This window comes from Perca fluviatilis, chromosome 21 (assembly GCF_010015445.1).
Source record: "Perca fluviatilis chromosome 21, GENO_Pfluv_1.0, whole genome shotgun sequence".
Taxonomy (NCBI): Eukaryota; Metazoa; Chordata; class Actinopteri; order Perciformes; family Percidae; genus Perca; species Perca fluviatilis.
In genome coordinates this window covers 12,125,001-12,140,000 of record NC_053132.1, presented here as the reverse complement: position 1 = coordinate 12,140,000, position 15,000 = coordinate 12,125,001, and the positions used below count along the sequence as shown (strand labels likewise).

At 36.7% G+C, this 15,000-nt stretch overlaps 2 protein-coding genes across 2 annotated transcripts; both read right to left on the bottom strand.

Annotated features, from left to right (window-relative positions):
* Positions 1–4,282: 4,282 nt before the first annotated feature.
* LOC120551661 (leucine-rich repeat, immunoglobulin-like domain and transmembrane domain-containing protein 2) lies at positions 4,283–8,977 on the bottom strand. Its single transcript, XM_039789156.1, has 3 exons — positions 8,590–8,977; positions 7,603–8,384; positions 4,283–7,392 (listed from the first exon to the last, which is right to left on the bottom strand). Exons 1-3 carry the CDS (start codon positions 8,697–8,699, stop codon positions 6,605–6,607), a joined length of 1,680 nt encoding a protein of 559 aa, XP_039645090.1. The 5' UTR covers positions 8,700–8,977; the 3' UTR covers positions 4,283–6,604.
* Positions 8,978–9,763: 786 nt separating this feature from the next.
* Positions 9,764–13,287, bottom strand: lrit1b (leucine-rich repeat, immunoglobulin-like and transmembrane domains 1b). The gene is made up of 4 exons (XM_039789155.1): positions 13,021–13,287; positions 12,212–12,666; positions 11,572–11,877; positions 9,764–11,423 (listed from the first exon to the last, which is right to left on the bottom strand). The coding sequence occupies exons 1-4, from the start codon at positions 13,140–13,142 to the stop codon at positions 10,360–10,362; spliced, it is 1,947 nt and encodes a 648-aa protein (XP_039645089.1). The 5' UTR covers positions 13,143–13,287; the 3' UTR covers positions 9,764–10,359.
* Positions 13,288–15,000: the final 1,713 nt, after the last annotated feature.

Here is a 15,000-nt window from a genome sequence, read left to right as displayed (position 1 = left end):
TTCAGCAAGGTGTCCAGGGTAGGAATGGAACCATGGCAGCTTTGATTAGAATTGAACATTAATGGTACAGGCCCTACCCATCAAGCTACTGGGGTGCCCTGTTTCTAAGACTTTTTTCTGACAAACTACACATAGACTTTTTAAGAATTGTTTTTGACATACTATACTTTGACGTTTTTATAATTTGTTTTGACATACTATACTATGACATTTTTCAAAAAGGTATTCTTTAGACAGAAACAGGAAGACATTTAGCAGGGTGTCAGGGGTGGAATCGAAACATGGCAGTGGTACACACCCTACCCATTGAGCTACTAGGGTGCTTTGTTTGTAAAAGATTTTTCAACATACTATACTATGACTTTTTTAAATATTTTTTCGAAATACTATGCTATGAATTTTTTATTACTTTTTTGGACTTACTATACTATGACTTTTTAAAATCTTTTTTGACATAGTATACTATGACTTTTTTTGACATAGTATACTATGACTTTTTTTGACATACAATACTGTGACTTTTTATGACTTTTTTGGACATACTATACTATGACATTTTTCAAAAAGGTATTCTTTAATTTGGACAGAAACTGGAAGACATTAAGCAGAGTGTCCAGGGCTAAATCGAACCATGGCAGCTGTGATTACACGTTACCCATTGAGCTACTGGGATGACCTGTTGCTCAGACATTTTCCAACATACTTTACTATGACTTTTTAAAATCTTTTTTCGACATAGTATACTGTGACTTTTATATGACTTTTTCGACATACTATTCTCTGACTTTTTTAAATCTTTTTTTCGACATACTATACTATGACTTTATTTCGACATACTATAATAGGACATTTTTTTAACATTTTTCAACATATACTATGACCTTTTCAACATACTATACTATGACATTTTTCAGAAAGGTTTTCATTAGGCATTTTATTTGGACAGAAACAGGAAGAGATTCAGCAGGGTGTCCAGGGATGGAATCAAACCATGGCAGATGTGATTACAATTTACTTTTTTAAATCTTTTTTCGACATACTATACTATGACTTTTTTCAACATATTATACTATGACTTTTTAATTACTTTTTCGACATAATGTACTATGACTTTTCTTGACATACTATACTATGTCTTTTTATGATTTATTTCGACATACTATAGTATGACTTTTTTCAACATATCTTACTATGACTGTTTTAGGACTTTTTTTCCGACATACCATACTAAGATTTTTTTTGACGTACTATAATATGACTTTTTTTGACATACTATACCATGACTTTTTACTACAGACTACATTATGGCTTTTTTATGACTTTATCTCAACAAAATATACTATGACTAATTTACGACTTTTTTCGACATAATGTACTATGACTTTTTTTTGACATACTATACTTTGACTTTTTTTCGACATACTATACTATGACTTTTTAAAATATTTTTTCGACATACTATGACTTTTTATTTTTTTTGCAACATACTACACTATGGCTTTTTAATTACTTTTTTCGACATACTATACTATGACTTTTTTTCGACATAATATACTATGACTTTTTTTCAACATACTATACTATGACTTTTTAAAATATTTTTTCGACATACTATGACTTTTTAAAATATTTTTTCGACATACTATGACTTTTTTAATTTTTTTGCAACATACTACACTATGGCTTTTCGATTACTTTTTTCGACATACTACACTATGACTTTTTTTCGACATAATATACTATGACTTTTTATGACTTTATTCAACATACTATACTATGACCTTTTTTTACGTTTTTTAGCATTTATTTATTTATTGCTTTTTCGACAGAATATACTATGACATTTTTTAAACATTTTTCAACATATGCTATGTCTTTTTTAAACATACTATACTCTTTCGACATACTATACTATGTCGTTTTCATAATTGTTTTGACATACTATACTATGACATTTTTCAAAAAGTTATTCTTTAGACATTTTATTTGTACAGAAATCGGAAGAGATTCAGTAAGGTATCCAGGGGTGGAATCGAAGCCAGCTGCGATTACAATTGAGGTTTAATGGTTCAGGGACTACCCACTGAGCTACCACGTGCCCTGTTTCTAAGACTTTTTTCCGACATATTACACATTGACTTTTTATGATTTTTTTTCGGCATACTATACTATGAAATTTTTTCTAAAAGGTATTCTTTAGACAGAAACAGTAAAAGATTCAGCAGGGTGTTCAGGGGTGGAATCGAACCCTGGCAGCTGTGAATACAATTGAGCCTTAACGGTACACAACCTACCCATTGAGCTACTGGGGTGCCTGTTTTCTAAGAGATTTTACACATCCTAAACTAAGACTTTTTTTGACATACTAAACTATGACTTTTTTTGACATTCTATACTTATTTGACACTATGACTTTTATTTGACTTTTTCCGACATAATATACAATGACTTTTTTTCGGCATACTATAATATGACTTTTTTTGACATACTATGACTTTTTTTCAACAAACTGTACTAAGACATTTTTCAACATTCTATACTTTGATTTATTTGACACACTATTCTACGACTTTTATTTGATGTTTTCCGACATAGTATACAATGACTTTTTCGGCATACTATAATATGATTTTTTTCGACATACGATACTATGACTTTTTCATGACTTTTTTGACATCCTATGACTTTTTTCAACAAAATATATTATGACTTTTTAGGATTTTTTTTGACATACTATACAATGACTTTTTTCGACATACTATACTATGACTTTTTTGTGACTTCTTTCTATATACTATGACGTTTTTTCGACTATTTATGACTTACTATACTATAAATTTTGTATGACTTTTTATAACATACTACTCTGACTTTTTATGACATACTATAGTATGACTTTTTTGTACATACCGTACTGTGACGTTTTTATGATTTTTCTCAACACACTATACTATGATTTTTTTCGACATCCTAAACTATGACTTTTTTCAAAATACTATATTATGACTTTTTATGATTTTTTTGACATACTATACTATAACTTTTTATGATTTTATTGACATACTATACTATGACTTTTTAAAACTTTTTATGACATACTACTATGACTTTTTTGTACATACCGTACTTTGACTTTTTTATGACTTTTCTCGACATACTATACTATGGCTTTTTCGACTTACCACATACACTATGACTTTTTATGATTTTTTTCAACATTCTATACTATGACATTTTTCTGACTAATGTCCCACGACTTTTTTTTTGACATACTATACTATATACAAATGGTTCTCAAATGGGGGTCCAGGGACCCTCAGTTGTCCTTGAGGGGGTTCCAGGGGGTCCCCAGCAAAAAGTGAAATAATTTATTTTTGTGTCATAGATTATTTCATAGACTCATTCATAGACTTTCTGTAATAAAAAATCTTAAAGCAAAAATCCTATCAGATGGGGACACATGGACAAAATCTAATCAAATGGGGGGCCGTGGTCTAGTTTCTGTCAGATTAGGGGTCCTTGATGTGAAAAAGTTTGAGAACCACTGCTATATACTATGACTTTTTTCGACATACTACACTATGACTTTTTAAATATTTTTTGACATCCTAAACTATGACTTTTTTCAAAATACTATATTATGACTTTTTTCAACATACTATACTATGTCTTTGACTTTTTATAATTTTATTGACATACTATACTAGGACTTTTTTCAACATAGCGGTACTAGACGTTGACTTTTTTTCGACACAATATACTATGACAATTTTAAAACTTTTATGACATACTATACTATGACTTTTTTTACATACCCTACTGTGTCTTTTTTATGACTTTTCTCAACATCTAAATCAAAATCTAATCAAATGGGGGTCTGTGGTAAAGTTTCTGTCAGATTAGGGGTCCCTGATGTGAAAACTATGACTTTTTTCGACATACTATACTATAACTTTTTTCGACATTCTCTACTTTGACTTGTTTGACACACTATTCTATGACTTTTATTTTACTCTTTTCGACATACTGTACTGTGACTTTTTGCAATGTTGAGGTATTTTTGCTTCACTTGAATACATGTTTATGCTACTTTATGCTTTAATGTGTTACTATATTGTATTAACTACTCAACTATATTAATTTGAGTTCTATAACTACTAGTCACTTTGAAGATTAAGACTTTACATAAAATGTATGATGACATTATAAAATATTGCATAATTTAAGATAAACCAGTTGTTTCACACAATTTTGGCTTGCAACCATTTACAATAAAGCAGTGTAGTTGTGGCAGATTGTTTTATTCAAGGCCCAAAGTATTCAAAGTTTCACAAAAAAGCAAAGGTTAGAGAAAGGTTAGAAGAATTGATACAGATATGTTTATCAGATCTATGTTTTTCATCTGTTCTACCCTGTGAATCATGACCTGTCAGATTTATCTTGTGACCCTTTGGAGGGGCCTGACCCATAGGTTTGGAACTACTGTACCAAAGTAACTGTAACTGTATATAAAATAATATAAATGTACTATATACACACATGTAGTTAAGCTCCACCTTGAGCAGCTACATCAATAAAATGATACTTACACATTGATGCATTGGTATATGATAATCAGTTACAAGGGCCATTTTTCTGCAGAATCAGTATTTTACTGTTGACACTTTGAGTACATCTTCCGTACTTTTTCTTAAATGCAGAACTTTTACTTGTAATTGAATAATTATTTTTAGATTGTGGTTTTTGTACTTTTATTTCTTCCACCACTGCTCAAAATATGACATCATCATAATTATAATTATTTACATATTAATATATCATGTTTAGCAATGAATAACACCTTTTAATTCATCTGTTAAAAACGGATGTAATGATTCCACTGTGGATTTGAACTGACTAAACAACAATATTTAACACTAAAACTGTTTTTCATCTTACTCAATATATCTATTTAATTGCGTTTAACTAGATAAAAATGACTATTTTTTATTAGACTGAAAAAAGCAAATTGAAAATGTAAAAATACCCTTCCCTACAGTGTACATAGACACACAGTAAGATCAAAACTGTCATTAAATGGAAATATCATGTCCTGCTGACTAGGATTCAGATAGAAAATCACTTTAATCTGCTTACGGGTGTATGTATAAATGCACGGGAAAACACTGCTTATGTAACAAATCCTCTGAGTAATTGTGCGAAAAATGTGTCTTAGCATTTGTCTCTGACTTTTCTTTAATCCACATCAAACATAATTTCATTACTTAATCTGCAGTCTGTGAAAAGAAAACCAATAAAAAAATATTTATTTTTTTCAACATAAAATGGATTAAAATATCCTGAACCATGAACCAACACACACACTTACAATTTAGTTTGGTGAAGTTGACAATTAAGAAATATACAAAATATTAGTTATTCACATTTTTTAAATTTGGGAATTTTTGCATGCAGTATCAAAACTTTAAGAAAAAAACTGAAACCAAAGAAATATCAAATGCATTTCATCACAAACTTCTTTCTGTACATGTATATTAACACAGATAATAAAACTCTTCTCATGATAAGGAAGAAAGGCAATCACCGCTTTGAGCTAATAGCCTGAGAATTATATTTACAGGGTGACTATATACAGTACTTACAGCACCAATTTGTGCCTCTAATGTGCAAGTGCTACATTCGAGTCCCGGAGCTTTCCGGAAAAAAAATACCCTGCGATCTTTTAAAAATGTAGAAGATCATTAAAAAAAAAAAAAAACCTTATTCTGCATTCCAGAATCCTCAAAGACTATTCTGGTCATCTGGATAAAAAAATAGTATGTTTGCTGCTTCTCTGATGGCCAGAAATGATGTATGTAGTTGCTCAATTTGAAGAGTAAATCAAATTTAAAAATGTTTACTATCAACTATATTATTTGTCTGCATTGATTTTTCTTTCCATTATTGTATAACAAAATAATGGGTTAACATATATTCCCAATGTTGTACATAAAAGGGAAAGGAGATGTGTAATTTCTCAACGCATTCTCATGAACGGGTTCGTATGATATTGACGAAAAGTTACACACACTAAAACGTACGAAAACTAGGAGACCGCCGGCTGGCCACGTGACATCGACTACAGAGCTCCGTGCTACAGAGCAGCAGTTGCTGGATGTTTAAGCCTCTACAGAGCTTTGTGACGCGGCTACAGACCTCTGTCACAGCTCGCCATATCATCGGCAGTTAGTAGATGTGCGTAGCCGCTTCTTCTTTTCGTAGCTTTTCGGACGTATGGTTCATGAGAACAGGCTGCATTTCCGGCTTCTTGGATAGGAAACGGAGCAACTTTAGAATATTTTTTTTATCATGCAGCAGATTGAATATTTTTTCATCCGGATGGTTGCAATAGTCCTTGAGGATTGTGAAAATATGTTAACAATACCTTACCATTCCTTAAGATCAAAGGTATTTTCTGAAAATCTGATGACTCATTACATTTTAGTCATCAGATTTTTCGAAAATAGCTTTAGACAAGATAATATACAAGAAGCACAACTGGTGCTACACTCAAAACTGACATTATTTACAAATACACATATATGTACATGTATTGACTTTGATGCTAGTACAGATGAGCTGCACTTCCTCCTTTGCTCCTGTCCTCAGACTTCCGCCTCTTTTTCGGCTTTTCCTCCGAGTCCCTGCACAGGCCTTCATCGCTGGCCGCTTGCAGGCTGTCGAAGGTGCCCTGCCTCTCTGCCCCCTGCAGATCCTCTCCATGCAGCCTGTGCTTCTTCCACAGTTTAACGCAGCGATCCACGCAGCTGAACCTGGCCTCTGTAGTGCAGGCAAACATGCCGGCCGGCACTGCCAACACCATGGCGCAAACAATGACAATAATGTGGATGAGCCTCTCTCTTTGCTCCAGCTCACTGATGTCACTTCCCGTCACAAACACTATGCACTGGCCTTCTCTCGGTGGATGGTTCTTCAGGGTCACACACACCTTATATTTGGTAACAGGAAGCAGGTCGCTGACAGTGTAGCTGTTGATGCCGGGGCCAATGTAGATCATCTCCTTTTTGTGTGAATCGTATTTGCCAAAGTGGATGGTGAACCAGGTTTCTGCTGGGTTGTCCGTTGTTGCGTACCACTCCAGGGTGATACCGTAAACTGTCTGCTTGGCAATGCGGATGTCAATGTAGGCATTCTCATCGGATGACAGCATGGGGACAGGTGGAGGGAGAGGAGCAGAGGAATCGGATGAGTTGATGTTAACTGTGATGCTGACGGAGGAGTTGCCAATAAAGTTGTTGGCCATGCAGGTGTAGAGTCCTCGGTCTGCCAGGTGAAGAGTGGGGATTACCAGCTGGGAGTTGACTGTCTCCTCGTCTATGTGAGTCTCTGTAGCTGCAAAGAGATAACAGAGTGTCACAGCATTTCAATCAGAGGCTTGTTTACATCTGATAAAGACATAGTAAGTTAACCCTAAAGATGGTATTGTTCATGTATGTATTCATTAAGCAGATGCAGCCTGAAAGTTCAACATATACCACACTACGTGCTCCCTGAGCAGGTTCACAACAGTTTAATGGCTGGTAGTAATACAAAAAATCTTACCAGCAAATCCTCTTATAATCTTCAGACTGTACATCCACTGAATGGTTGGACCTGGCCTGGCCTTTACTAAGCATGTGAGTGTTGCATTTGCACCAAGAGGTAAAGTGATGTTAGTCTCTGGGGCAGAGGCCACCGGATTCATGCATGTTTTTAACTGGATCTCGTGGAAAAACTTTTCAGCTTTGGAGGCGGGGCCCGAGCACATCAAATAAGAGTTCATGAGAATGATGGGAGGGCTGACCGCCCTGATGAATTCAACAAAGCCTTTGAGGCGGCAATCACACAACCAAGGGTTGTCATGTAGCGCCAGAACCATATTGGAGACCAGCCCTTCTTTCCCCCACGCTTTCTCTGCTGTTTGGTAAAGAGGCCAATTAATGAAGACATCTTTTGATATGACACTAAGCTGATTGAAGGATAAATCTAAGTAGGTCAGTGCAGGTAAGTGTCTCAAAGCGTGTTCGGGCAGGATGTCTAGTCGATTGTGCTTTAGGTCCAAAATCTTCAGTTTTGGTGTGTCCTGAAACGCCATCCATGTTACTGAAGTCAGCTTGTTACCTTGCAGCCGGAGCTCAGTCAGGTTGGTCAGCCCATCTAAGCTTTTGATGTTCATCAAGGTGATTTTATTAAAATTCAGCCAGAGAAACTCCAAGGCACTCATTTGAGAGAAAGCCCCTCGAGGTAACTCGGTGAGGTGGCAGTTTTCAATTCGGATTTTAATGAAATCATGAGGGATATCCTCTGGGATTCGTCCCATGGAGGTTTCCATACATAGTAAAGACCTAGAAGGGTAAGACGAAATATGTTTAGACAAGAGAGGTGTATATTTTATCTTCATAGCTACTCATGAACATGCACCACTGGACAAATTTATGGATAGTGTTTGTAGGTTTTAGAACACTTTGGTATAGCAGGTTACATGTAAAACAACAGGGTCATGACTAACACATACTTTTAAGAGTTTGTATATTTTCAGCGGTTACATACCTTCCCAAGTGGTCATCTGTGCAGGAGCAACCGGTCAGACAAGTTGGTGACCCAGGGGTGATGAGATAATATATCAAAGCGATATGTAATGCGACATAAAAGGTGTCCATATTCCTGGAGGAGCATGTGGAATAGGCCTGCGGAGGCAGGACATGGGCTTCATGGAAGAAAGCCTATTACCTTAATCTTCCTTGACGTAAGACTTAAGACACCAAGTGACATGTGAGACAAATGGGAAAGGTGTATTTATAGCGGAGGTCCACTTTGTCTCGAAAACATTGTCAATACTCCTCAAAAGCATAAGAACACTCACCACAAATGTTCAATCAAGATTTGTCAGTCTAATTCAATTTATTTGTTCCGCACCAAAGCCAAGGCATTGACATGACAGGATGGCCTTCTGTATTAAGTGGGCCTGAGCCCGTTGGGCTTAGCAGCACACAGAGGGAGGGCGGCAGAGGGACAGATGTCTGGAGAGGACTGTAATCTGACCTCAATAATCTGAACACTGGTTGTCTCTCAGGTTGTTAAATCATTATATAAAGCAAGTGTGAATACAGACAACATCTACAGCATTTCAGGTTCAATCTTTAACAGGTATTTTTGCTTTAATATCCTTTTTTTTATTGGTGAACATGCTAGTTTAACAGGCAAAGAGATAGAGCAGATGTTTGGTAATGCAAACAATCTCCCAGTTATCATAAAAATATTGATGATTCCTTGGTTTCATGGTATTTTCCAAATGTCTTGAACAAACGTAACTTTCGTCTACCTAGATAAGCCTACTACACATTATTTTTCCTGAAGTTGATTCAGCGTTCTTTTTATATTACATATTTAAGGATGAATTCCACACATCTGTATGTATTTTAGGCTCTTTAGTTGAACTCATTAAATCCTAAATCTTTATAAAAAAAATGCAGGTTTTATCAATGCTTCACTGTATATGCTAACAACACTAAAGAAAGATGTGTGCTGCTCTGTGAGGCTGTACTTTGGCACAGAGGTGCTAATTTTTAAGTGAATTAGCGATCTGCATAATACATATGTTTACGTTTGTTACTTGTTACTTTTTAATGCATATAACAAACCATTTTCTGCTTCAGTCAAGATGACTATTGATCTATTCAAAAACCAATATTCTAATATGTAAGAAAAAGCTTGAGAGCATATATCAATATAAAAAAGTTTTATTGTTATTCATGCATACACATATATTTCAGGTCCCAAATATTTACACGTTATAAAATGTACCGTATTTTATGTTTTCTGACCCAACAGTAAACCTGGCACGTTAACATCATACTGACATACAAAACTAATAACTGCTGTTTCATAATTTCTACAAATAATTTATGTTTTAAATAAAGACTTTAACACAATGCAAGGTAACATTTCGGAAAAAAATTAAAATGATTGGGTTTTAGACAGTTTAGGGCAATATTTTCCTCTGCAAAAAATCACCTTTAAAAGTGCATAATGAATTAAAAAAGTTTTTTTTTTTTACACATATACTGTACACCACATGTAAATATTGAAACCGTGTCACTGTGTATGTTTTCCCTTTTTTGCTGCCACCAAATGAATGGCATTTTTTATTCCCATAAGGCTGTAAAACAACTTCATACTTCCCATGCTGACTGATCCATCAGTGTCCTCTGTCCTCAGTCTTTTGAGTCTCTGAGCACAGCGGTTTTATCTATTCACAAAACCTAAAAGTCCATTAAAAAACAAAGTGCATCCTCTGGAGGTTGAGGCATTCATTTGGTTTTAGCAGAAGTACTCGTTAGGTGGTCCCTCAGTCCTAGCTGTGGCCGCCGAGTCAACACTGGACCTTGCTGAGAGCAACCTGTTGGATTCGTCAGGATTGAGCCTGGTCAGATACTCGCCCTCCATTCCTTTAGCTTTGGCAGTGGGGCCCAGGGTCTCAAACGTGACGTACGAGTCCTGCATGTCCTTGGACTGCCGCCCTAGCAGCTTTTTGCAGCGCTTCTTTAGCGCCCCGCAGCACACAATCAGTGTGAGGGGGACAGCAATCACGCATGCCACCGTTATCACTACCACATTGATGAGCTTCTGAGTGCCACTCGCACTGGCCGCCTCATCTGTTGAGAAGATTACACACTGCTCCTTTTTCGGGATCAGGCCTTTGACGCAAACACAAGCAATGTACTTTGTCTTCGGCACAAGGCCGTCAATGGTGATTCGGTTCTTTCCGGCACCTACGTTTACCCGACGCATGTCTCTCTCACCAAATATAGCATATAGGACACTGAATTCTGTGGTGTTTGTGGCTGTAGGGGCTCTCCAGTTCAGAGAGACAGTATGGTCTGTGTCGCCAATTACCTTCACAGAACGCACTACCCTTTTCTCCGGAGCTTGCTGTAAGGACGAGGCATTGGCTGCTAAATTGCTCAGAGCATCCACCTCCACCGGTTTCTGAGGGTCTGACGGCTTGCCTCGTCCCTCGGAAGCACCGTCAGAGATGCTGTAGCTCTCGATCTCATACTTCCCAGTCGCGCCTTTGCCATTAAGAGGTTCGATGATGGGCTGGGCAGCTGTGGTGGAGGGTGGAGGAACATATCTGGCAATAAGTTTCTCTTGGTATGCCGCTCTTCCAATGCCACCAGGTTTCTTCCCTCTGCTTTTCTTAGGGACAGCCCCTCCTGCTTCCTCTGACCGAAAGGAATCTGTGATCACCAAAGAGATAATAGCGTCTGCGGTGCCCACAAAGTTGGTTGCTTTGCACACATATTTCCCAGAATCACGGTAGGCGACTGCAGGCACACTCAGAATCGACCAAATGATGCCCTCCTTTGAAACCTCTTCCTGAACTGAAAAACAAAAAGCAGACACCCACAGATTAGTTAAACAGATTAGCAAAAAAAAAGAATAATCGTAATCTCATTGACACTTTGACTTGGACAGAAATAGATACTGTTCTAATTTAAGCACATCTGGAATTACTTCAGGAGAACTTACCGGTGCCGTTCATTTTCTTGCCATCGGCGCGGCTCCAGGACAGCTCAGGGATGGGAACTCCAACTGTGCCACAACGCAGCAGGACGTTGTTGCCCAGTGAGCTTCGCACACGTGCCACGGCCGTGTGCACCCGAGGGCCCTGGCACCTCTGCAGCTCCGCTTCAATGAAAAGAACCCCTGACAAGCTCTCTGGATCAGCACATCTCAGCCTGGTGTCGATGAGAGCAACGGATGAGGAAGGGGATTTCTGAAATTGGACCAGATCATACAGCCGGCAGTCACACTGCCATGGGTTGTCATGGAGTCCTGCAGAGGAAATCAAGAGGGACAAAGTGCTGTCAGTGAAAAGAAAAAACTCAGCATCCTTTTATAAACTATCACTACATCCAGTACATTTTCCTTTACACAACACCAACAAGTAATTTTGAGACCAAGTATGTGTGGCTGTGAGTTAAAATAAATAGAATGACTTGTTGCAATGTGTCAAGAATTAACTTGACACATTGCACACAATGAATATAATTAGACTAATCCCTAACTCAGCTTAAAATGCTTCTGATGTCAAATAAGTGGTCGTCATGCAAGGCAGCTTAAAAAGAATACATTCCGTGATCCTTATATGTCACAGCTTGATCCTCACCGAGAATTAGTTTGGAGGAATCCTGGGATGGCTTCACACTTAGCCACATTGTGAGAACATCAGCAGGAACGGTTGTCAGAGTGTTGCTGGATAAGTCCAGATAGGTGAGATTCTTTATGTGCATTGTGGCATCGGCAGGGATGGTGGAGATCTTGTTGTTGTGTAAGTCGAGGAGCCTCAGGTTTGGCATATCAGTCAGGGACTCCCAGGGGAAGGAGGTAAGGGAGTTGCCATCCAGCCGGAGCTCATCCAGGTTGTAAAGACCACGGAAACTGTCAACATTCAGTGTATTCAGTGAATTGAAAGACATCCACAGGTATTCCAGGCTGTTGAGGTAGTGGAAGTTGTCGCTTGAAATCCGTGTGATTGCTGTCTTTTCGATGCGCAGCTTCGATGTGTCAATGGGGAAATTTGGAGGAACCACAGTGATTTCCGGATCATTGCAGAGTACACTCCTGCAAGGAATGAAAATGTGATAGTTTACAATGTAGACAGTTAAAAGGAACAATATTAAATCTACTTTCAAACTGTATGGGGTTTGTAGAAGTGGTCTTTAGAAACTAAATTTCTTTCATTTTACATAAAAAATACAGTTTACAGCATTTATTTGAGAAAACCGTAGTAACCTATTGTTCAGTAACAAGCAAAGGAGATTAAAGGGCAACTCCAAGTTAATCCTCCATTATACAGAGTGACTGAACAGACGAAAGCTGCAGTGAAAATCACATTTGCATGCAAGAAAAAAAAACACATGTACTCAGAATTAAATTCAAACAATAACCTTTAATGTAATACATTGACATATTTACCTTGCTTTTGATCCATCGCTTAATTTGTGGAAGAAGCAGCTGCATTGTGCAGGACATGAACTGCTCAGCAAAGGAAGACAAACTAAAGCCAGACAAACAGCAGCAGTAAAATGTCGACTCATTTTCTCTCCTGCAAGCTACTAACTCTATGCAGCTAAACTACAATTAAAACGATTGTCGCTACAGCTCGAGTTTAACAGAGCATCAGATGCATCGTGGTGGTTAGCAGGCTCACAGCTCCATACTGCTCCGACTTGTCTGAATCCTGAGATAAAAAGGATAGGGAGGGATTAGTGAAGGACTTGGGTTATTTCCATTCACACGATTAGGCTATTGCTTCCTGGAAGCTGACAGGCTGCATAGTTTTCACTCATTCTAAGGGAAATACTTTCCAAAAAAATTATTGGATGGTAAATTATGTACACAAAAAAACTCTACAGCACTTAAATGAAGTGGAGGCTGCAGGTAGACAAAATTATAACTACATGTAGATAACCATCATGAATATTTGAAACATTCAACTTTCTTTTACATACAAAGATTTTACAATAAGGAATGTGAAAATAAATGTGAACTATAGATGTTTTGGTTTTAACACTTTTATTTTTTTATCTCAATGTTTTCAGTCAAGTCATATTATATAATGGTGATATCATTACTTCACGTTACACAGTCACTCACCTAAAAACAGGTTACAACTCTGATATAAAAGCACAGGGACGTGTTACAGATTCAAATCGTTTTAATAAACACCAGCTTGTCTTATGTTAGCCTGTCCTTAAATTATTATAATTATTGATGTAGTCTGTTATATTGAATACATTGACAGACTGTAGTTTGTACGATGGCTAGAAACTTAGCAACAAATGGCCACTAGATGGTAGTGGAGAGTTGCTATGGGTACTTTATTGTGTTACCCTCTTGTTATTAGACCAAAGGCAACACTACTGTATGTAACCACATACAGTTGATCACTGGGCATAAATATCAAATAAAGAATACTTTTTGAAACTTCAAAGGAGTATGTGACAATAACCTTGTATTTTTTAAGATTATAATTTAAGATTACTATTGCTTTCATACTGTATTGTGTAGTTATATATAATAAAATAATATATATATATATTTTTAGTAGTATCCTGCAGGACACATTTTGTGTGTGACACACATTGTGAATGACGGACGTGTTGTCACAGTCTTTGAGGGTTTGTCCACAGGTGCAAAGGTTTAAAGACACGGCTGTAAGGCGGGATTTCAAATCCTTTAATCCAGTCATCTCTCTGTCTCTTATTAATACATCTTTGTGTGGGTTATCCCAGGCAAAGGAAAATATATTTGCAAGAAGAAAAATTCTGCTAATAAAGAAATGGCCCCTGTCAGTGTAAAATTATTAAAAAGCCCCATACTTGGAGAAAGTGAAATAATGAAGAAAAAAAAGTTTGAAAGAAGTGGAGATACAAAATGAAATGAAAACTGCCCAATTGTGATCTCTAAGAAATGTTCATTTGTATTATGTAAAACATGCTAAACAAGACTCTTTTTTTCCAATCCTGTGGGTTTATACGTAGTATTCAGATCCTGAAGTAAAAGTAGAAATACCATAGTTTAAAAAATACTGAATTCAAAATATTGCTTAAGTAAAAGTACAGAAGTATTATCAGCTAAATGTACTTAACGTGTCAAAAGTAAAAATACTCAACATACAGAAATACTCCTTTCAGTGGGTTCTATTATTAATAAAGTTGTAATTTGACAATGTGTTGCCACTTGTAGTTAGTAAAGCACATACATTCTATGGGCTCATCATGTGTAGTAACAAAAGGTAATCTTTCCCTCTGAAATGTAGAGAAGTAGAAGTATAAAGTATTAAATTAAAGTAGGTACCCCAAAAGTGTACTTAAATACAGTACATTGGTGAATGTGCTTAGTTACTTTCCACCATATCATACAAAATGTAAAATTTGAATCGGCAAAGCATCT